At 44.3% G+C, this 24,534-nt stretch overlaps 1 protein-coding gene across 1 annotated transcript; it reads left to right on the forward strand.

Moving 5' to 3' along the window:
• The first annotated feature begins 140 nt into the window (after positions 1-140).
• On the forward strand, positions 141-19,440 carry LOC146199391 (G2/mitotic-specific cyclin-B3-like). The gene is made up of 8 exons (XM_084594840.1): positions 141-356; positions 780-856; positions 5,702-5,973; positions 7,770-7,944; positions 11,334-11,645; positions 14,415-14,636; positions 18,497-18,627; positions 19,190-19,440. The coding sequence occupies exons 2-8, from the start codon at positions 800-802 to the stop codon at positions 19,239-19,241; spliced, it is 1,221 nt and encodes a 406-aa protein (XP_084450966.1). The 5' UTR covers positions 141-356; positions 780-799; the 3' UTR covers positions 19,242-19,440.
• The last annotated feature ends 5,094 nt before the right edge of the window (positions 19,441-24,534 follow it).

Genomic DNA, 24,534 nt, shown 5'->3' on the forward strand with positions numbered 1-24,534 from the left:
AATGTCATATTTACCAAATCAGGCTGACTTTAGATGCTTTCAAATAAAATTTGGAAAGCGGGAAAAAAAAAAAAAAAGGGGGTCACCCTTTGGATTCGGCTTCCTGATTGGTCAATCAGCTCAACGAACCTAACGCCGGTGAGCGCAGCGCGCGCGATAGCTGCCAATGGTGGTAACTTCAAAACGAGCACTGGCCCCTCCTTGTCGGTTGTAAGCCACGGTGGTTGTAGCTGTGCGACGTTGCACTTGTTGCGGCCGCCACTGAAGAATATCTGGATACATCGTCGCCGTCGTTTGTGTGCTGCACCGTGGCGACCTGAAAACGCGCACATCCTGCAGGCTACAACGGTTGGATTGTGAGTCTCGCTCATCGCTAAAAATTAACCGCGCTCTAGTGCGCTGTGACCCGCCGCGGCGGCGTCTCGTTGCAGCCTTACCGCCACGTTATCACCGTCGGCATCGTCGTATCGTCTGTACCATCTTGCCGTTTAGGGATTTTAACATGAGCATATTTTTGTGTTAAAGCTTCCCACTCACTCGTTTTTAAAATATGATTGTTCTTGTACCGCACACTTGAGAGGGAAGGCATCGTACTGGTCCGCGAATAGCCTATGGCTTCCGTGGCATACAGGCAGGGAGCATCTGTTCGAGTCCGCGACCTAGCCTGAATATGAAGCCTTTGACGCCCCATTACCTCGCTGCTCGAGCTATCACGATGTGCCATTTTTGAATGGGTGTTCGGTGAGGCATCTAAACGTCCGTGGTCTTTTGTTCTACAGCCCTCCTCCACAACGGAACGATGGCGACGAAGAATTCCAGACAGCTTCAGGTGCTAGCAGAAAACGGCCGAAAACAGGTGAGAACGTGACTCTGTTCGTTGCGTTAAATTCCCCCCTGTAGATAGACGTGCGAGCGAACCAGCAGGGGCACAGTTCCGATCATTTTATGTAAGTACTACAAAGGCTAGGAGGCGTAGCCGGGCGAAGCGGTTGTGTCATAGCTACCATAGCCCTGGTTGTGCTGACGAAGCTGGTGTGAAACACAGTCGTGGACGCGCAAGCGGCGACACCATATGTTTGCGCTTGCGTCAAAAAAATTTCATTTTGCGGGCTTTTTTCGCTAGGCCTGATCTGTGCAGCGTAGACGGCAGCGTATGTGACCGCTAGTATGCCCTCCCCGTTTTTTTGTTGTGCACCCGCAGTGATTGACATATGCTTGCACACATTGGTAGAAAGCAACTCTTTTATGCAAGTACTTAAAAGCTTTGCTCAGTTCAGAAAGTGCTGCAGTGCAGAGGTGACCACGCTTGTCTACTCGGTCCGAGCAAAGCAGCGGTTTTAAAATTCCCTTCATTTGATCTGGGACACGCCGCTGGAGTGTTTAACAGGTGTGTTCGTCTCTGTAGTACAATTCTGCGCTTGTGACGACTCCTTGTATCGATACCCTCTTTCTCCGCGTCCCCTTTTAGTTTTTAGATTTGTACCAGCCGATGCAACACTGTCGGCTTAAACGGAAACATTCCACACTCAGTGCCCACACTTTCACCGATCGGTACACCGATGAGTCGAAGCTTTGCAAAGAGCAGGCAAACCTAATCCACATTATGTGGGCATATCCGCAAATACCAACCCCGCGCTGTAATAGCCACACCACGGAGCAATAGATGGTACTGGAGGCGCAGCTCCAGCCATGCCGTTCAAGCGGCGGTAGTGGCCTGGGCCGTGGAGGCCGCCAGGGCTCAAGGGCTCCTAGCAATCCGATTCATCACCCTTCCTACTAATTGCTAATATAAAGTTTTCATCATTTAGTCTGTCGAAACGGAGACATGTTAAAGCGCAGAGCTCTAGATTAACTTCGACCACCTCACGTTTCTTAACGTACACACAGAAATCTCTGCGCTCAGGCATTTTACACATTCCGCCGAAACCCGTTCACTAAAAAATTTAAAATAAAAGTTTGCGCGCTTCTGTCTGTTCGCTTGTGGTAATGGAAATACGGGTGCAATTTTGCATGACGGGGCTGAATGCTTTAAATATTGGGACATTTTATCTTATAGCTATACTTATATTGCCAGTAAAGGTGTCTTGAAAAGTTAGTATCCCAATAATTGATCCCCTTTCAGTTCATTGGTTGCTTAATGCATGGGCCATTTGCAAATGCAAATTATTTCATCTGTCAAACAGCAGGTAGAAGTTCCACCTTTAGTTTGAAGAGGACATGACATTGGCCTTACAGAGCCCTTCAATACCACTCTGGCCTTATACATGTCTTGCACCGACGTCGCAGGAACTGCAAAGTTGAAGCAGGAATATAGTAGGAATCTACGCATTTCGTGAATTGGCTTATCAAGGTCTGCCTTGGCCTGTACTGTGGATACTACAAGCGGTTCATCATCATGACGTGGGACATAACGTGCAATCAGTTTATTAGAAAAAGCAGTATTACAACATAGCTGTTTTCACTAAATGGAATTGAGTGCCTTATGTTGCTTTCGGCCTAACTTGGAAGGCTCTACACCTTTATAGCATGTTCACAAATGTAGTTTCAGCTTGTCATTGCAGTTTTATACAACTCCAGTCTTACGAGGATGGTTGATACAGCTACAAATGTGGAAGGTGCTTTTTGTAAATGCTGAAGTTGAGGTCTGGGCATGGGTAACTTGTTCTTGGCTTGGGAATGGTTCTTTCATAGCTTTGTCAATTATGGAACTGCCACCAAAGTTTTATATAGTGACATGACCAGCTACTATGAGAAGTGCCAACTACTGTTTGGGGTGTTATGCAATGAAAAAAATCCTTGCATGCAGATTGCTATGCTAGGGGTGGTATGAAACATTATTTTAATAAAATTAAGCACAGCATGGAATATGGTCAGGCACTGCTTTCTGATCTTTTGCTTTTCAAGTAGAAATGTAGTTTAGGTGCATTTCCATAGTGTATTTCTTCACATTCTACAGGATCTAGAACGTTTTGTGGGGCTGGTTGGACCATTCTGACATGAGTAACCAAACCTGCGAAACGATTGAAAGTATGTTTTGGGTAGACACCTATTCGGTTGCGCATGAAGGTTTGTTATCAGGTGCTCAGTCTTCCATTGAAGAGAAGGGTGTGGTTTTGTTTCAAAATGCAACAGATATTTCAGTGAAAAGTTTTCTAACACTGTTAGAATTTTACCTTACTGATACAATGGTCGAGTTTGAGAATTGGTTTACATATAAAAGAAAGGAATATGTGTATGGTCCTGTGTTGCTGCAGTGCTGAGGAACATTTTTCTCTCAGCGATTTACAGAATTCTGAACAACAGGTTCGACAACAGTAAGGTCTTAAAGGTTTTCAGGTGTGTTTACAATCTTTTATTAGTATTAAGTAAGCAAGATCCACCAACTTACAAGGCCAGAATGAATTAAATTTTAGGTGGTTTTAGAGACCTTAGCCAGGGTTTGGAATACACCTGTGAGTTACTGCAAAAAAATAAGCTGCACTTCATGGACTTTGAACTCACCTTGGTACAAGACAGATTTTGTTGAATGTACTCACCTTGAAGCGGAAACGGCATTAGTCCTGAGCAGTCTCACTCCAAAACAGTTAAACTATAGCTACATTGGAATTAAAATCTGCATAAAAAAAAATTGACAAGTCTAGCGTCTTTTGCCCCTTGTAAGCTGGCTATATTGTGTCCTAGGATTAACAAGGGGGAACCAAAAGAGCAAACTTGTGGCGTGAGGCATGCCCACATATTTGTCAATTGCAGGGAAGGGGCGGGTTAAGATTTAACTAACATGCGGTTTTACATCGGACAAACTGGAAGATGTTTAAATGAACATTTGAGGGAACACAAGAGCTTACTTTAAAGAGGCACTGGATGTAGTCTAGCACTTCACTGCAACAAATGTATATACATGCCTCACCTACTTGAAGCTGTGGTTCTAAGTAGAAATTGAAACAGCTTAGCTCGCGATTTGAATGAATCCTTTATAAAAATGTAAGGGCTTAGAGCGGGTTAGTGAAGCATCAAAATCTGTGTACACAAGTAAACTTGTCTTTTTAGAACATTAACGGGAAATGGTAGCTAAGATCGGCAAAGAATATTTTTTCAATTTTGACATTAAAAAATGCTACTTCTCAACAACATGTCTTTGAAATTACGGGCTAAAATGAGGAGCAGAAGCAGTTCAAGAGTACTGCCAATCATGCCCACCCCTTTATTAAGGAGGGGTAGCTCACAGTATAGTTTTTGTTTGATTTTAATGTAAAACTGATACAATTTTTGTTCTGAAATTAATAGGTCACTTCTTTTCTGTCTAGTTCTTAATTTCGCCACCTTTGAAGCGTTTCAAACTGGGCTTTCTGCATTTTCTTAGTGAGTGTTCCAAGGCACGTTCATAATGCCGTTGTGCACATATATCCACTGTGCGCCATCTTTGCCAGTTTGGGCTTATTCTACCTGTTTTTGCTAGCCGATGACATGGACAATGCAGTTGTCTACTACAGCTATGGAAATAATGCAAGGAAGAAAGTTCTTGGGGGCGCTTGGCAAAACGATGGGAGTGTTCAGCACTGTGACTCAAACCGGATGAGCAATGCTCACATAACCAAATGATACCTTTGGGCCTCTGCACAATAAAGGGAGGAAAGCAAGCAGAAGGGTTTTTTAAAAATAAGTGGGCAATATGACGGCAAAGAGTAAGCCCCAGGTGCGTTCAAGTGTCATCAAAAAGCAAAAACAATTCAATGCAATTTTTGAAAAAAGCTGTTTCGATGTCCATTAAGAACATTTTCTCAACACTTAAATGTATGCCTGCTGCATCTATCAGGATGTGCTCAAAAGTTGTTTTCTTATTATTTATTTTTACCATTGAAGAAGTAATGATAAGCCGAATGTCAAGGTTCAAAAAAAAAATTTTTTAATAAAAGCGGGCTTGTAAAATTATTCTAGAAGAGTGAATACTGCGTATAATAAAGAAAATTGCTGCAAATTTTGATTGTTCTGATGGCAAGGTTTTTTTTTTTTTTTTTTTTGTAACTACCTTTCTCAATGTGTTGCTTTGCAATCTTTAATAATCTTTTACTTAAAATCTGCTTATTAGTTCTCAATAAATCTGTGTTTGACGCTAGCTCATTCATAAAACACGCAGCCAAGTTTGGATTTTTGTCCTAGCACTAATTGAGAAACGTTAAATCATCCTTGCCCACACCTCACGGGATACATCCCCCCTTAAGATATACATATTGATCATGTATGCCTGATCCATTGATAGTCCATGTTCTTTATATACATTGTCCAATCTACCTTATTTCCTGTCATCCCTTTTGAGGTGCCATTTTTTTTCGCCTTATCGCCCAGTTTTCTTTACACCATGTGACATTGAATTCATCTGATGACCTGTGCCACTGCCTTTCTTTATATTATGCATGTTTTGTTCAATGAAGATTAGTTATCACTCAGCAGTCATTCGTCAGTTCTTTGTTTCGCCTTCGGACAACTTCATTTGCGCTACCTCGTTCTTGTCTACAGGATGTAGTTTGGGATCTTTGAAGTGAGGTATTGAATGGTGCCATTCTTCTAATAGAGGGCACTCTGGAACCACACTGGGGTCACTCAGTGTTTCATGCAAAGCTTTGCCATAGTGTTCTGTAAATGTTTTATTACCAAGTTCCTGGTATGGACTTGGGTGGTAATGCTTCAAGTCCTTTGCATGCAGGGAGCAGGAGCCATGCCATCGCAGAAACGAGTGGCAGAGAACTCCCCGGAGAAGGCCCCCACGCGGAAGCGGGCCATTCTGGGTGACATCACAAACCCTGGCAACAAAGAGGCAGCAACGGAAGCGGCCAGCAAGGCTGGCTTCAAGCCAGGCCCCAAAAAGACTGTGCTTAGAGCTCGGCAAACAAAAGCCGCCACCGCAGCTGTACCCACTGCTCCCAAAGCTGATCCCAGGACAGCTGTTGCCACCAGCTCAAAGCCCCAGCCTGAAAAGTGAGGCTACAGCTTGTAGTTTGGAGGCTTGTGATGCTAGTTGGTGAAGCAAGGTGTGAAACCCAGCTGTGGTAGTAAGTGACCTGCTAAATCACTGGGGTACAGTTAAAAGCTTGTTAACTGGCTTTAAAAGGACTTGGCAAAGTGCCAGCGCTTGTCCAGTTGTGCAAGCCTCCTTTTGAGTATGTTCGCTTTATCATGCTATGGGCGACTGGGGCGGGTGCCGTATACTGCCACATCCAATCATTGGAACGCACGATAGCAGCAAGCGGCTTTTGAAGCGAATGATGCTAAAAGCCGGCATCACGATCGCGGCTGACTCGCATGCTTCCTTCGACGACTGATGGGTGTAAGGATGAATGGCTGTCGCAAAAAAAGAAAAAAAAAAGTTTAACCCATAGCGTTCGTCCGATATCATAGCCTTTCATGGGCGTTGGCTGGGACCGTGCTGACAGTACTTATCCGTATTTTCAAATTAACAGGGCTGGAATTAGAGTATTTAGTTGCGAGCTACGGAGGTTGCGCAGAAGAGCAGGCAGCAGCGGCCGCCGTCCCCTCCCTCCAACACCGCTGACCGCTATGCCGGTCATGGCGCCATTTACGTTTTACCCACTCTTCCATAGTTTTATTTGGTTCCATCCTCTGTCCCCGTTTTGGACGTGCGCAGCCTCTAATTATACCTTCTTATCGCGGAGGTGTCTCTACTTTTTTTTTTTTTTTAACCGTGTCATGTGCGCCAAGCCGCCCAGACGTGGCGGCGCATAGTTGGAATTATCCGTAGCAGAACAGAGTTGCGTTCGAATTAACGAGCGTTTTTATACAAAGATCTCTACGGAGCTTGGCCGGACCAAGTAGTGTAGTTCGAATTATCTGCAAATTTGAAGGTTCGAATTAACGAGCTCTCACTGTATAGCTGATAATCTTACTGCATGAATCACTGTCACATTCCCTGCTTTGCAAGTAATTCAGAACTTCTGGAGCATTACAGTCAATTATAGTCACTGGCAAACAGAAGTACCACAATATCAGTTCCACACTCGTGACGCTTTTTCCTCTATCCCTGACTATATTCAGCCAAAATATTGATGGGCTGGAAACATTCTTTCTCTGCATGAACTTGCGTGAACCTAGCAGATAATTAATGCCATTTGGCACAGCAACCAACCAACCAAAACCAAAGAACTTATCATGTGGCATAGTCCGTTAATATTTACTGCTTCTTCCAGTGGTCTACATTCCGCAGTTTTTTCCCGCTTTGGCCCTTTTATCATTGAATTGTCAAGCACCATCTAGAAGGAAATGGATTAACAAAATACACCCTCCCCGCCTCCTTGTTTCCTTGCATTGAGTCTGCATGTGTGCACAGCACAGCCGGCTGTTATTTTGAATTCTCTCAAGCATGAACTTCTAGTCTTGATGACACCAGAAAGGGAAAGTTTAAGTCCTTCAAAAAGTCATCCTTTAGTTCAGGCACAGCATTTTAAGTCGACAAATTCTGCTTCAGTTTCTCATTGTTTATTGTTGAATGTATTGCATTGCAAGCTTTTAACTTGTGTAGAGCAAGACCCACTCATTTAGTGATTCTTTATTGCCATGCTGCTTTAACAGTCAGATGCACATTGGCGTATTTCAGGCTTTCAGTTGGCGACGTTCATGGCTGGCTGAAGCTTGCCTGCTGAACGTATTAAAAGCACGAGCCTCATACTGGTGTGATGAATATGAGCCGTGCCATTAGTTCCTGTGCTGGTGTGTGTGTGTTCCATGGTGTGCTGAGCTGCCCAATGTGCTTTGCGCAGGGCCGCAAGTTCCACAGCAGCGCAGACTTCGGTGCTGCCCTCCACAGTCCGCGAGAAGTCTCCACGCCCCGCGCTGCCCGAAGGGGTTGTAGATTTTGACTTTGAGTCACGGGATGACCCATTTTCTGAGCCAAACTATGCCAACGATATCTTCAACTACTACAAGGAGCGTGAGGTGGGTGCAGCAGATGAAAGGTTGTGGATTGAAGGCGGTTAATTGTCGGGGGAAATTGTGTAGCTAGTGTTCTTCTGTTGCTGGCACCTTCGTAGCCTTCAGCAGGTGCCTAACTCCACTTGGGAGATGAAAATGTGAGAATGTCAAGGTAGAATGTGTGTTTTCCTGAGAAAACTGAGCCAGACCTTAGTTTATAGGTCTGCACTGAAGGGGGAAGTGCTCAAAAGGGAATTCAGGCAGTAGCAGCAAGTTTTGATTTTACACAGCTATGCATCATAATATGCCGTCAAGTGATGTTAATTCAGAAACGACGGCAACATACTTCTAAGGCGAAAGGCCTTCTGAGCTCATGGGCTGCAGAAATGCTTGCACGAAATGACATTTGAGGAAAAACATCTGTCCACTGGGAATCGAATCACTATACCTCCGATCCCCAGCAGAGCGTGCAAACTACTATGCCACGCCGAGCGCATGAGCAACAGATCTTAACTCTTTTTGTCTTGCAAGAGGATAATAGTGATGATGACGACGCAGTCAGTGACAGGGATAATGATTATAATAGCAATGACAATGATGGTGCATTTGTTTCATAATGATGGTAGTAGTGATGATGATGATCATAGTAGGGATGACAATGATGGCGCAGTTTGTGAAGACAGTCCTATAAAATGGCTGTCGCCATTTTTCCTCTTAAGCAGGCTCAGCGCAGTCCTGTAATTTTATTACAGCTGGAGTAAAACTTCAATTTGAACTCCAGTTAGGTAAAAAAAATCCTCCTTGGATCAAATTATTGAATGCCTGGCTCCCAAGAAAAATTGCGGAAATTGTTAGCATCTTTAGCAAATATATGCGGTGAAAAACTAGACAAGTCATCTAATATGAAATGTGTGCAGCAATTGCGACTTTTTGCTACCTACTGCTCTAAGCAGTGTAAGCAAAACTACTAGAAGTCAGGGTCTCTGTGGCTGCCTTCACAATGCAGCACGGTAGCAGTGAGGCCTCCTTACAAGTGGCAACATCATGTACGAAGATATTACATTGTATAAACAGAATGCAACAAGTGCACAGTCTCGGCACAGCAGAAAATAAACCGCACAGGTGAAAACAAGGGAAACAGACATTGACGTTGGGCTAGTGATGTGCCAGTCTGTTTATGAAATGCTGTGCAGTGAGCTTGGCTGATTGCCCGGTGAAGGGCCAGTATTGCAGTTAAACCTGTCTGTAATGCATTTGAGAAGTCTGGTTTTGTAGTTTTCACTTGCAGACTCGAGACAACTGTGCAGAGAAAAAAAAAGAAAGAAAGAAAAGGGAATAATAAATGTACAGGGTAATCCACGCTTATCTATAGCACGATCACTGCTTTCAAAGCAGCATTGCGTCGGATGCAGGCGCTAATCGTGCAGGTGCTAATATGCACCTGCTAATATGCACAGTGGGATGGAGAGGTGATGCTTTGCATGGCCTGCTGCCTAGCTTTATGGAATGGCCGGGTCGGACGCAATGATGCTTTGAAAGCAGTGGCCGTGATATTTTGTTTTATTTTATTTTTATCATACTTTTAGCCTCTAGAGGCTGTTACAGGTTATAGCTAGAAGTAGATCACCCTGTACAAGAATTCACCTAGCAAACATCTACAGTTTTGTGGTCATGTTTATAATGCAACTATGGCTGTAACTGTGACCGACATCCCAGTCGCTGTGGCTTCCACTAGGCTGCTATGTGCGAGGTAGGTAGATCGGGGAGTCGAAGATGTCTGCCTTTGATGGTCACTCTTACCCTTGCTCTTCCTGGCTGTGGTAGCACTAAAAAATGGAATAATCAGTGTTCTCTTGCCTCTTTGGTGTTCTCTGGCGTTCCCACTCCTGCCACTAATCTACTGTGAGGTAAAGGGCCTCTCATTGCTTCCTCCTCTTTTGCCTTCATTGCTATGTCCTATTGTTTTGCATTGCTTTTGACGTCAAATGTTGCAGCATCGCTTTGAATGTTGATACAAAATTGGAATTTATGGGGATTGATGCTTTTGCCACAGAGGGACGTTGATTGCTCTGCAGCGCTGCTGTATTCACTATATGTGATTGTAGATCCTCCTTTCATAGAAGTTTGTTTGCTTGTTATGAAGCTTCAAGTGGCTCAGCCATATGTTATGCAGCGCACAGAATTCGTTAGTGTCAAGGTCAGCCTCCAGAGCACCTTCGTTACATTGAGTTCACAAGCACACAGGCTTCCATGGTGGTAGCATTGGAAAATCGAGAGACTTTGCGATTCTGAGTAACCTGCTCCCCGTCGCTGTAGACTGGAGGCAAAGCTCGGAAGTAACCGCTTTCAGACCTTTTTTGCCTAACACTGAGGGCCCTCTGAGTGTCAGTGGTGTGCAGACAGGATTGCGCAAAATTCAGGCTTGAGGAGGGGTTATCCAGGAAATAAAATCTCCAGGATTTGTGGGCGGCATCTGAAGCTTACAGCTTCATTATCTGTTTCTTGCTCGATGCTGAACTTGTAAAGGTGGAAATTGAGCTCGAAAATGCTGTTGTACTATGCAGTAGTGGTGAAATTAGGCGATTGTTAGTGGGCAAACTATCGCCTATGCAGCCATATTTTTTTCACACAGCCCGATGAAACTTTTTCCTTCATCATTAGGGGTGTGCGAATATTGGAATTTTCGATATGAATTGGTCGCGAAATTGAAAAAAATACCTTCGAATATCGAATCGAATATTCGATATTCGTCACAATAACCGTCGCATTTTGGGGATGCTTCACTGCACAGTCTATGCAGGCGGGTATTGCAGTGAAGCATCCTCAAAACGCAACAGGGCCATTTTGTGAAAAAAGCCTTACCGACATTGCAAGTTCACGCAGTCAAGCATTGCAGTAAAGTGCGCAGTGCGGTTGAGACTGTGGTGAATTCAAACACTTTCCGTGTACTTGGTAATTTTCTAATATTTGCACGTCCCTGCTTATAATACATCTGAATTATTGCTTGCCCGTCTTACTTTTCGATGGAGACAAAAAGTAAGGTGCCCATGTGCTGTGCGATGTCAGTGCACATTAAAGAACCCCAGGAGGCCAAAATTTCCGGAGCCCTCCACTACGGCGTTTCTCATAACCTGAGTTGCTTTGACGTTGAATTCCCCAAACTAAACTAAACTAAACTAAGCCTGTCTTACTTTGGCGCAGCCTCCTATTGTGAGCCTGTTCCAATCAACTAGTGCAAGCTGGTCCATTTCTTAACCAACGAGTACACAGAACTAGAGATATATGTGGGTCTTGGCTGGTACCCGTTTGACAGTCCGAATTATTTTGACTTCCTAAAGAACGGGAGCCGGATTAACAAGTTTTTACAGTGCTCCTTGCCATGAGGCCTCTCTCATCCTGTCTGTTGCTTGCAGGAAGCATTTTTGGTGTCCAAGTACCTGGAGCGACAGGAAGAGCTGTCAGTGGGCATGCGATCTGTGCTAGTCGACTGGATGGTGGAGGTGCAGGAGAACTTTGAGCTCAACCATGAGACCCTCTATCTTGCTGTCAAGTCAGTCGACAGGTACCTGTCCCTGCAGTCCTGCTCCAAGGCCAAGCTGCAGCTTCTGGGGGCTACTGCAATGTTCGTGGCTGCCAAGTTTGATGAGCGCTGTCCGCCATCTGTGAGGGACTTCCTCTACATCTGCGATGATGCCTACAGCCATGACGAGCTCATAGCCATGGAGGTACTGCTGCCTTTGATCCTTTTCTTTGTTGAGACTTTGGCTTTGGAAGCAAAAGAATTCAACTAGTCTCACCTGAACAAACAAGAATTTAAACCATAGTCAAGTCTCTTGACAGGCGTACACATGTTGAGCCAAAATATGCAGTATGTTACTGTGCTGGGTCGCAGAGCCAAACTCTGCTACAGCGAATGTGGCTTCAACGATAGATTTCGTATTCCCCATAATTAAATTAATTTTTTTCTACTGTTTAGACCAATTTGAGTGTTTTCGGGCTAATTTCACTCTAGTGAAATTTCTCGTGCCCTTTATCAGTTTCATTGCAGTAGCAAGGTTCAACTGTGTTTTGTCCAATTCTTGTCTCCTTCTCTGCAAGGCAAGGCACCGACAAAAATAGACAGGCTGTTCATGCGTTGTTGAAATTGTGTGGCAGGCTTAGTGCCATTACGGGGGCTTGATGGTCAATGGTCACTACTGGGAGGTCCTGATACAGTCACTGACTCTAGGGCTTGCCCTTATGTATTGTTGCTTGTAACGAGATTGTGTAATGAATAAAATTTAAAACAAATATCATAAAAGGTACAGTGAACTGTGTGTAAAAATATTGGCTTTCTGGAGTACAGTAAAAGCTTGTTAATTTAAACTTATGGGACCAGGAAGCGATCTTTGAAAATTATTAGGGGTGTGCGAATACTGAAATTTTTAAATATGAATATGGGGGATAATTGCCTTCGAATATCAAATCGAGTATCTGATCGGTGAAAGATATGGAAAATTTCAAAAATAGCAAACATTGTTTAAAAATTGACATGGTATTTGCAAATAAAATTAAATTGCACAAAAAGTATATACCATGCAAAAAAACAACAATCCGGTATGATTTTTATACAGGATTCCATATGTATCAGTTTTTTGTACAGGAAGGACCTTCATGGAACCTGTTGTAGCTGTCATATCTCTGGTGAATTGGAAAAATTTTCGGTGTATTTTATAATTTTTGAATACTATTCGAATATCAGGTTTTTGAATATGAATGGAATAATTCAACAAACATATTTGATTCATAGTAGAAATTTCGAACATTCGCACACCCCTGCAAATTGTCAAATTGTCCCACAAAAGCTGGCTGAAACTACTTGCGCATTATGGCAAATTTATTTGGAGAAAGACTGTAATGGTCATCTGTTTTTTAAGGCAAGAGCAGTAAGACACTGATCATTTTCTATTCCCGTCGGGGCTTTGTGGCGTACACACTATCGGAAGCACCAATGCAGAACTGCTAGAAAATGGTAAAGGCCTATCCAGCATCCCTCTTGGTGCAATGCAGTAGCGCCAGTGCCCTCCACAAGCAGCCGGCGTCATATGTGAGAGGACTTCACGGCATGATGCTCTGAACAACAATACTGGATAAGCGTTTATCTTCAAAACTGCACGAATAAAACAGGACAGCGGAGAAACACGCTCAGTTTTGAAGATGAACAATTTTCACCAACTAGCCTGCCAGAACACTGTGGAAAAACTAATGCTCAGTGCTGCCATTTAGCTACCGAAACTTCACGCAGCTGTGATTGGTTGGCTGGTTCATGCGCAGTCAATTGGAGCCATTGTTGTGGGCTGGCACAAACAGTGCAAAACTCTTCAAAGCAGAACAGACTTAACTAGTAGGCCTATTTTCAAAGACTGGCTGTGATGTAGTTTTTCTTTGTGTCCACCCTTGTTTGAAGTCAAGCGACTCTGCAGTGTTTCTAAATAAATAAATAAATAAGTCTTTGAGGTCACACAGAAGAAATATGAGGCCTTGGAGCAGGCAGCCACCACTACTGCTTTTTCATTTCTGCCCTACTTTCTCTTCTCTTCACATTTTTCAGGCAACAGGACCGCTTGACTGTGCCACAAAATTGCGGGAGTGTTTCTCTGGCCATGTGCCAGGCTTGTTCGAATTATTCGTGGCGGAACCAACTTGCGTTTGGAGTATCAGGCTATTTATACATAGACTTTTATGGAGCTTGGCTGGACCGCGTATGCCAAGTAGAATTATCTAGAAATTAGAATGGTTGAGGTTTGAATGAACAAACTTTCATTGCAATGGAAAACCATGCAAGATCACAATCTTTCCACTGCTTTCTTGTTTAGTTCCCTTCGTTATTGCAGTTATTTAGGAGCATTATTGGTATAGGGTCACCATTTTAGGCTACTGGTACAGTAGTGTTGCTGCTAATGTCTGGTATTGGCTGTGCACATGTGACACATCCACAATTAGTGGACCCCGCCGGGGTGGCGCAGTGGTTACGACGCTCGACTACTGTTCCCAAGGACGCGGGATCGAATCCCGGCCTCGGCGGCAGCTTTTCGGTGGAGGCGAAAAGCAAGGCGTCCGTGTGCTGTGCGATGTCAGTGCACGTTAAAGAACCCCAGGTGGTCGAAATTTCCGGAGTCCTCCACTACGGCGTCTCTCATAGCCTGAGTTGCTTTGGGACGTTAAACCCCACAAACCAACCAACCAACAATTAGTGGAATGTGTTGGTAGGCCAACAGTTGACTGTGTAAGCAATGCTTGACATTAGCGTTGATCGATCACAGGTCGATCATGAACTACTTAATCGGCATTTAACCGCATTGTACTTTTTTATTGTAATCTTTGATTGTTTCATAGCTTGCAGGGCTAGAAAAAAATTGTTTGCTTTCTGTTCAAGTGTTTGAGGAATTTTGGGCAGAATGCTTGATGTGTGAGTGTATAAAAACTTGGAGATTGTTCTCTCCTTTTTTTAACAGGCTCAGCTGCTGAAAGTGCTGGATTTTCAGCTTGGAATGCCGCTGTCATACCGGTTTCTGCGGCGCTACGCACGCTGCGCAAAGCTGGCCCTTGAGACGCTAACGTTGGCACGCTATATCCTGGAAACCTCCTTGCTCGACTACACCCTGGTGGACCAAAGGGAATCTAAGATGGCTGCTGCTGCTCTTCTCCAAGCCTTGCGCATGAAGGGGCTCTCATGGGTGGGTTTTCAGCATCCTTGTTTTGAGAATCATGCATCCTGCCAGCTGTGCACTAGTGCGGGTCCTTGTAGATATGTTCAGAGCCTTAATTGGTTCAGATTAAACCTTGTATCATGTTTGCTGACTTCCACCATGGTACAATAACAGACAGATTTTTCAGACTATTCAGGACCCAAGAAATAGTCGAAATAATCTAACAGTCCAAAAAAATCTGTCAGCTTGAAAAGAAGAAATACCTTTCTACTAAATATTGGCTTTAAAAATCTCAAACTACACTGCTTCCCATGTTTCATTTGTAAGCTGGTAATAGAGAGGTATAGCATAATGCAATCTGCTGCTAATCGTCTGGTTCCGCGTGCCGCCCATTCCCACATTCCAAGGTGATGCAGTATGGCAGGCCACCAGTGCGCGCCACTGAGAAGCATACAACTCCCTCAAAGCAGTGTGTGCATGTGTAGTGGACCGCCGCAAAAGTGGATTACAGTATGCTGTAACTCTCTAATTTGACTATCCCAACCAGAGCCATGCTTTCAACATGTTCGCACCGCTTAGCCTCATGGCAGTATGATGCGGCTGCAAGTCATGCCGCCAACAAGCACACGTGCTGCGGTTCGCAATAATTCTTTGTTTCAGTGAGTAACTAAAGTTGCCAATGGGGGCCGTAGTATGGAACGGGAAGAAAGGGTGGAACAAGAGTCTCCAAATGCAACCCCCCCCTTCCCCCATTTCCTGCCTCATGGCTGGTAGGCTGTAGCAGTCACGGCGGATGCTGCATGCACGCTGTTTGTAGCTGCCTCATTGACAGTGAAGAGCATGCTGTTATTGCCTCTGCCTCAAGTGACAACGAAGAACAAATAGCTAAGCTAGTCTGTCTGAATTACTGCACTTGAATCCAAGATGACTCCTTTCACGGCCACAAAAAACCAGTTGGTTGTGACGGCGATGCCTCCCCGTGTCTATATCACGCTGAAAAAATACTAGCATTTGACTAAAAAATGATCTTCACATTATTGCTGACACTTGTGTTGGTCCAAAAAATAACTTCTGGGCTCCTAACAGCCTGAAGTACCGGTTTGGAATATGTATGTACGCATTCCTGTGAGGTGCATGACAGTTACCAAAGAACTCCGAATTATTCTAGTCCCGTATCCTCAGTGAGGATGCGGCATTTCATTTAAGAATAAAACAAAATGACATTTCTTCAACAAAAAAAATGTATTTTTGTCTGACCATGATGAGGCTGAGTTTTAATGTGAGAAAGTGTAAACTCCCTACAGGCTTCATTAATGTTTTATAGCAAGGCCTCTCACTTTCTTGTATCAGAAGTGGAGAAAAATTTTGGCTCGCTATCTTGCAAACCTTAGTGCAGTGAAGGGGGACCACATGTGCCGCTCTCCTGCTTAGCAATGTGTCTCAGGCTATTCACTTTTTGCATTTATGACTTTTTGGTCATGTCTACAGTATCTCAAGCTATAAACTTTTTCAACTGTGAAGCACCTTACGGAACGATAGAGCTGCTTGAGGATGACATAGCAAGCTTTACCTGCCGCTAAAGCTATGTTGCGACCAACATTGCCTTTCCACTGCTCAAAGCATATGTTGCCATCGTTGATGCCTCCATGGTAATAGCCAGACATAAGCAGTCGCAGTCACTGAAATCTAGCAAGAACAGAACTACAACTCTGCAAATTCATAACTGTGCAGAACAAGCCTTATCTGTGCAGTGTGTAAATCAAAAGTGAATTAGTTCTTTCTAGTTTGTGCTGGCCAGTGCTGCTCTAATTAGCTTCTGGCTTCAAGTTTCTAGCGTAGGTGAGTAGGGTATTGAAGGCGACGACTGTTTATTAAAACCAGGCTCACTTCGATGCTATACACCATGAGTGAATGATAAGGCAGAGCTTGGGTGGGTTTAGCTAATAAGTGAATTCCGCCTTGATGCCTGATTTCAGAGTCAAGCTTTTCGCTTCTTTTGTTTACAGAGATATGGCACAAGTTTTAGCACTGTTTTTGCGGGTATTTGTCTCGCATGTTTGAGATGGCCGATCACACTGATGGTGGTGGAATCTCCCATCGTCGTGCTGCAAAAATTTTCAATCTAACATATGTACTAGCGCTGGTGACCAGTAAATTTAAACAGCCTCCACATTTTCTCTCTCTGCTGATGCACCGGGCCGAATGAAAAACGTAGTGATGAAACCGGTACTGTATTCAGCCCTCGAATATTTGCACAGCCAAGGGCGGGCATACTTGGCAAGGTTTCTTTGGCAGTTTTATTTATTTATTTTTTCGTATAAAATAATCGCGGTTCAATCTTCCCGAGCAGAGCAGTAATTAAATGCCTTAAAGTTTACGTTTACGAGATAGAAGTATGTACATACAGATTTGGCGCATAGTTTTGTGATCTCTCTCCGAGCTAAGCTCAAAAGGGTAAATTTGTACTACTGCTGCTCTCCAGCTCACTGTTCTCAAAAACCTCACTGCCCATCAACAAAGAGCATTAGTTTGCAATGAAAGTTTACATAAATAGTGGCAGAAAGTACTGATCATATACTATGGAGAGCAGAGGGTGGAGCCAGCGCGGGGGAGGCAACAAAGTTCTTGAAATGGGAAGTGCCGCTGAAGGAATACGTCTCACAAAGTTCTGCTTTGATGCGGCAATTTCGGTGAAGCAATCTTTGCTTGGCGATATCTGATCAGTGTTTAGAGCACAGTTGCTATGAAAGGAGCAGAAAGCATTGCCCTGGAAGCACTCCATCTCTGCAATTGGAATGAGCCATATTGGGTCCGATGACAGCAATTATCCAGACATCTCGAGCCTGAATTGCATCGAACAGTGGTGCACACTCTCATGAGGCTTGCATGTTATGGTAAGCGCCACGGCGATCCGAAATTTACACCGTTCTGCTGCACATCGGCCAACTGTGCTGTTTCGGACAATGCTTTGCATATCAGTGGCCATTTAATACTTTAGTTTTATTCTGGGAAGGCATCACGGTGTTCTAACACCTATGCACATTTGCGTCTCTTGCAGCTCAATACTTCCTCCGCTCTTTGAGCACCCAGAACTGTCATGTTTTCAGCATGCTTATCACAGAAGCACCCTATATTTTGGGGCATCTTCAGAATGCAATGAGACTGTTATTGTAAAGAAGCACTACTAAAGAGCCACGGAGGCACTTCATATTTTGGACCAAGTCTTTAATATTTCAGATATTATGCGTAGAGCAAAGCACTTTACGAAGCCTTGTTGCTTGTTGATTGACCTTGTTGCTTAATTTTCATCTTGCTTGTGTATTGCCATATTCCGGGTGTTCGTTAAGTAAAAATACCGTGATGCAAATGCCTTATCAGCAGTTTCTCTGGGCCATTCGATAATTCAAAATTTTGTTCGATTGAACATTTTTGTTGGTCTAGCGAATACAGAGTTAACAAGATTATACTATTTTGCTAATTTACTTGAGATGTTGACTGCTACATGCTTGCCCTAAGCTATAATATTTACTTGTTATGACGTGGGAAACACCTTATTTCACTTTCTTCTGTTTTGAGAAATACTTTTATGACAAAATAAACAAAAAACGCTTTGATATCTAGAGGCAAATAAGTGACCTCAGTTAAAAATTAATGGATGCTGCTATCAACAGAGTGCTTGCCAGGTTTGCAGGTAGTCAAAGACATTAGTGTCGAATGACACTCCTTTCCTCATGCATCACAGCGCTGCCGAAGTACACTTCATAAGCTGAAGTGCACCTGCTGAAAGTGACTAAATTTTCCCATCTCACACCCTTATCAGTGTTTTGGCAAATATGCTTGCCCTCCTCTCTTCTTGCTCACTTCATTCACAACTATTCCCTCTGCAGAATGTGACGCTGGAGCACTACACTGGCTACACCGCCAAGGAGCTGGCTCAGCTACAGCGACGCCTCAACTACTTCTTGGCCCAGCAGCAGAAGGGCAGCCTAGAGGCTATCCGCTCAAAATACTCTCACACGTGAGTTAAAATTCATCCAAGGGCTTGAAATTACTCCATAGCTCCCCACTGGGGGACTTCTTTCACTCCCACCTTTATCCCTTCACTTACAGTGCTGTTCAGGTGTCCACAGAAAAAGGGAGATACTGTGCCTTTCATTTCCTGTCAACCAATTATAAACAGAGGCAGCCCTGTGTTGTGCGATGTCGGCGCAAGTTGAAGGCCCCCAGGCAGCCGAAATTGCTCCATAGCTCTCCATTATGAAACCTCTTTCACTCTTTCCACTTTCACTCCCATCTTCCTCCCTTCCCTCATGGAATGGTTCAGGTGTCCGCGAGAAGCCAGTCCTAGAGCAAGTGCTTGAATTTGATAATGTAAACAGGCCAAAAAATGAATTTCATTTGTTGTCTGCTGATGTAGACACTGTTCAAAGCAATAATGCAGGATACAGCCCTAGGCCAATTTCTATTTATATGATGAATGAGGTCCACTGTGCCTCTCACAGCTAGTTTACAGTTTGGCACCTAGTACAGCATGCCTCATTCTTTCTTATTAATGACACTGTTTTCCTTTCTATATGCAGGGTGTTCTTTGAGGTGGCGCTGACCCCACTGCTACCAGTGGAGACCAGCTGAGGTGCACCGCCTTGCCTCGGGCTGCTTTTTTACGTAGAAGACAAAGGGGGGACAGTGCAAGATCTCCACACACATTGCTCATTGTGCTCTAAGGCATTGTACATAGTCACCATGTTGCCGTATCGATTTTATGCTTTTATTCCAGGACCATCCCATTCTCAGTCTGAAATTTTTAAATAAACCCCAGCGTGTACAGCTATCCTTGTGTCCTTTGGAATTTGTGGTGAGTCAGGCTGGCAAATGCTGGTTTATTCGGTGGAATGAGAATTCTGAACAAGTGCAACTTGTATGTCCAAAACATGGAGGCAAATAAAAAAAAAAGCTTGCAACTGAATCTGGATAGAATAGCGAGCTATGGAAAATGCTACAAAAAAAAAAAAAAAAAGAGCGTCATGGATAATATACTGAACATTGTATCCTAAGTCAAATCAAGTAAACGAAATAAACCAAAGAGGGATCTGTAATGCAGATGCCACACCGCTGTGGATAAGAACCTGCGAGGGAGCAAGATTTCTAGGGAGTCTAACTCTGACTGAAACTGGATCGTCCACTCGGAATGCTCTTTGGTTCCATGGAGCAAGGAAACTTTTTTCTGATCTCAGTTTGTAATTCTCCGTAAGAACAATGGCTGCTGTGAGGTGCAAATCTATCATGCAGCACATTATCAGATGCTGCGAGCAAATTGTTGAATTTCGCTCTGCAATGGCTGGTTGTAGGAACAGGAACATTTCAAGTTTCTATACCTGGAATGCTGCCGCATCACCATTACCTCCTAAAAACCATTTGTTGTGATGTGCTAACACTTTTGTTAGTGCACTTGTTTCACCATTTTTCTTTTTGACCTCTCATCAAAAAAAGTTGTCCATCAGCATTGGTGGAGTCAACCACTTGAAACCTTGCAGCCTTGAAAAGTTGTGAGCATTCCTCTGGCAGGTGGCAAGCATCTAACACCCGAACCCTTGCAAGAAAAGATTTTCTTGATGTTAGCATTTAAAAAAATATATAAGGTCATTCTGTAGCAGCCCCTGCAGTATACTGTAATCCTTTAGCCTGTTGCAGGAAGGGTATTTAACTGCATATCAGATATGATACTCTATCATATATGATAAGATATATGATATGCTCTATCAGATAGAGCATGCAGCTAGCAGTACTTCTATCCCTTTATAGAATATTTCAGCAGCAGAAAATTCCCTATAGCTGAATGGCTTTACATGTTAGAAAGGCATTTGCTGTTCTTGATTAGCGACTCCTCCTAATTAATGCTATGATAGGACTCACTCTCATTGTATGGCAGAGCTGAAAGAACCATCCAATGCTTATTCAGCAGGTGGTAATGGCAACAATGTTAGTATACTGGCTATGTATATAGTGCCTAGAGTATATTCTAGGCACTATACTATGTAGGACGAAGGTCACAAATCTCCTGCTGGTAGGAGGAAGAAAAAAGCAATAATCTAGCTGCTTCAGAAGTAGCAAGTACTAAAGGCTGGAAAGCAGCCAATAAAAAAAATGTAGTCAAACGGATGCAATACAAATATGTCTCAAAGCAGTAGCAGAATGTGCACGATTGTTGCCAGTAAATACAAAGACTGCCGACAACATTGACAGATTTTCATGGCAAAAGCGCGGTGCAACAAGAAAATCTGTGGCAGCAAAAAAAGAAAAGGTGAGTGCACAAATTAATTATAAAATAGGGACACTGACAGCAACCAAAAGCCTGGCACTATTGCTGGGTTTTGATTGTTGCTTAGACAAATAGACTTTTTGCTGATTTGCACGTAGTAATATACTAATGCCGCCCTTCAGTACTCTGGCTGTCATGCATGTTCTACTGAAATGAGCAATGGTACTCTGTTGCAGGACACCCAACCAATATATTGTGAGCTCTCCACGGATCTTCTTCCATTTGTACATACCATGATCTTCTTCCTCTTGTACATACCATCATCATCGTCCCGCGGCGCCGGCTCTGGCGCGCGCTTGGGTTTTCTCCATTAGATTAAACGCTGACACGGCATACCTTGCCTTGCCTTCACGACCTTGCCGTCTGGACCTGGCCTTCTTTCACAAGTGGTGGAGGTGAAATTTGATCCCCTTACTGCCTTGTGTCCTGCCTCTCGCTGGAGCTACGTTCCGGTCGCCGTTTAACAACTACTATAGTCATGTCAACCGAGAGCAGTCCCGACCCGGCCGGACCCTCTACCTCGGCTACACCGCCGTCTCCGATGGTGCCCACACGACAACGCGACCCGCCGCTGTTCGCTGGTCGTCGCGACGAAGACGTCGATGACTGGCTTGACACTTATGAACGCTGCAGTGCCTACAACCGGTGGGATGATGCTTTGAAATTTTTGAACGTATCTTTATACGTTGCTTCCTGCCACCTGTGCCAACGTCGCAAGCGGCCGACTTCTTCCCCCGCTGGTCTTCTACAGCCCCTTCCCTGTCCCGCCACACCATTCGACGTAGTCGGCATCGACTTATATGGTCCCCTACCTCTCTCCAATGGTGGTAACCACTGGATTATAACAGCTGTCGACCACCTTACACGCTATGCTGAGACGGCCCCTGTACCGACTGGTTCCGCTGAAGAGGTAGCTAATTTCTTTTTGCGGTCAATTGTATTGCGTCATGGCGCTCCTCGGGTGCTTCTAAGTGACCGCGGGACGGCCTTCTTATCGACAGTCGTATCCGAAGTTCTTCGCGCGTCATCGACCCTCCATAAGACAACCTCAAGCGCTCAAGCTACCATCCCCAGACTAACGGTCTGACTATAGACCCTTTACAGCGCGAGCGCATGGGCGCTGCCATATTTGATCATGTGACCCTTCCGCCATCGCTGGCCTTCGGGCCTTCTGGTTTGACGGCTTTCGGCGCGCTAGTACTCGGCTGCACGGTGCGGCGTACCCGCTATCGCTGGGGACAACGAGCTTGTAGACAGGCAATAAACTTCATGTGAATGCCTGTAGTATGTGTAGGTGCTAAAAAAAATGTTTAATTTAACCACGTAGTTCATTTATTGCGTCCTCCTAAATGTCTGCATTAGCTAGAACGTTTCGACAAACCCATCAGCCGTCGACTCTTTTTTTTTTGCTTTTTTTATCAATTCCCTCCCTAGTGCTCTTTGTGGAAAACGTGACTTTCTGTAAAACTGAATAGATTACAAACTGATTATTCCCTCAAACTTATTTTTTTTTTAATTTTCTTGCGCAAAGGGCGGACGCATGCTCAGACTATGCTGGCTGAGACGCATTATGAATGTTCATTTAACATTGTGCACAATACTTACTGCTCAATATGGACGCGCGTGTAATCCCCGACAATTGATAAGATATAATTTTATCTCCTGTAAACGTCCTGGCTTCAAAAGACTATTACGCTGCTTGAAGGCCGCATCAGGCGCTCGAGCGGCGTTCACCTGCGCTCGGGCGAAGGTGACTGGAAACTGCACCGGAATTCAGAACGCACAGTACGCAGCCCAAGCAAGCGGGGATATAAAAAAAATCTTACCATGGTAAATTTCATCATTAGCCCGTGCATTAGTTTCATAAAAGCAGCAGTTATTACATGTATTTCAGCAGTACTTGTCTAATTAAAGTTTGGTTTTGTTTGTGCGGTGTTACGTCCCAAAGCGACTCAGGCTATGAGTGGAGGACTGCGGAAATTCCCATCCCCTTGGGGTTCTTTAATGTGCACTGATATCGCACAAAACACGGGCGCCTGGGTTTTTGGCTCCAGCGAAAAGCAGCCGCCGAGGCCGAGATTCGATCCCGCATATCCTAGGGAATAGTACCTAATTAAAGTAAACAGATTCACTTACATGCCCACACTAACTTTCCTTCTCTGCGCAATCAATTCGTATAACTGCATAGACATTTATAGCAACGTCAAGGTACCTCTTAACGCCCTGCGAAAAAAACTCGGCAGCAGTGCGAAGACTCAATATCCAATTCCTGAGAAAACGTCAGGGTCGTTCTCGCATTGCCATGGCTACTGCCGGTGCTAAAACGAGCTGGGGCGTGAGGTATAGCCATTCTCTTCAATTCACAGGCGCTTTCTTGTCCCAGAAAGGAACATGAACTCGTGATACATCTCCCAGAAAAACGGTTGCCTAGGCCATGATGTGCACCTTATGTAGAAAGCGTCTTCTGTTCTTCCGCCAATAAACAACAGGGTCATTAGCTCTACTTCCTCGCAGAATACTTCGATAATACAGATGACACCTGCATCAAAGCAGCGCTGTTTAAAAGTCAGCTGGTATTCTTACACAAGATACACAGCAGCAGTTAGCACTGCGCGCCGATGCGTTCCGAAGGCCAGCAATGACGGCCGTCCTAGTGGCGCCACCTGTTAGGGAAGAGTTGAACTATGGTGTCTAGAAGGGGGCAGTGTGACGGGCGGGAGCCGGCGAAGCGCACAGCGGAGCGATGAAAGCTATAGATGGCGCTACTTGCAGCAGGTGTGCAGCCGTCGCGGCGGTTGGAGGGGGCGGCACAGGGCACCAGGCAGGCGTGTCGCGTGAATTTTGTGTCGCGTTTGAATTTTTATTCTGGTGCGATGCCAACATAACGAAATGTTTGCAGATCGGAGATGAAAAGATGCATTGTTTTCTCCATCAGTGCGCGCAAATGGAGTTTAGCGACGTAATTTACGAAAAGCAAGCTTTAATTGAACGCTTATCAGAATATTAACTCTGTACGCGCTTAGTTTTCACTAAAAGCTTGATAGCACAAGTGAACACGGACAACGAACACGGACAATTCGGAACTCTGACTGGGAGCTTTGGAGTTCGGATGCAGCCGCGGAAAATATAATGAGTGGCCACAGAAAAAAAAAAAAAAAAAAAAAGGACGTAGTAGCAAATTAGTTCTCAGCGCGCTACGACACGCTAAGAAGTAGACAAACTTAAAACAGACAGGACGACGAACAGAGCGCTGTCTGTTCGTCGGGCTGCATGCGCCAGCAACATGCCGTTTATGGAGTCACGTTACTTGGAAGTTGTAGCTCATAAATAATAGGTGCACTTATGGATGATCTGGCGCATCTCATATCATGCACTAAATATTTTCCATCACTGCTTTTGCTGGACAAATCCACAATACCAAAGTAAACACTTCATTACAATTAAGATATAGAAATCATTTGCACAAAATGTCTACAATTAAGGGCATAAATGACGTTTATTTTATTAATACAATATACAATGCAGACGTCAGAGCGACCGAACAACGAATGGCTCTGCTTTAAAGTCACTTTGTTTATAACTTCGAATGTTTCTGGCGGTCATTTT

This window comes from Amblyomma maculatum, chromosome 2, assembly GCF_055883805.1.
Source record: "Amblyomma maculatum isolate TAMU_Amacu chromosome 2, ASM5588380v1, whole genome shotgun sequence".
NCBI lineage: Eukaryota > Metazoa > Arthropoda > Arachnida > Ixodida > Ixodidae > Amblyomma > Amblyomma maculatum.

Coding starts and splice junctions, on each gene's coding strand:
- LOC146199391 (XM_084594840.1), top strand. CDS start 800: ATGGCGACGAAGAATTCCAGACAGCTTCAGGTGCTAGCAGAAAACGGC. Junction 11,646..14,414: donor ACGAGCTCATAGCCATGGAG/GTACTGCTGCCT, acceptor TTTTTTTAACAG/GCTCAGCTGCTGAAAGTGCT. Junction 18,628..19,189: donor CGCTCAAAATACTCTCACAC/GTGAGTTAAAAT, acceptor TTCTATATGCAG/GGTGTTCTTTGAGGTGGCGC.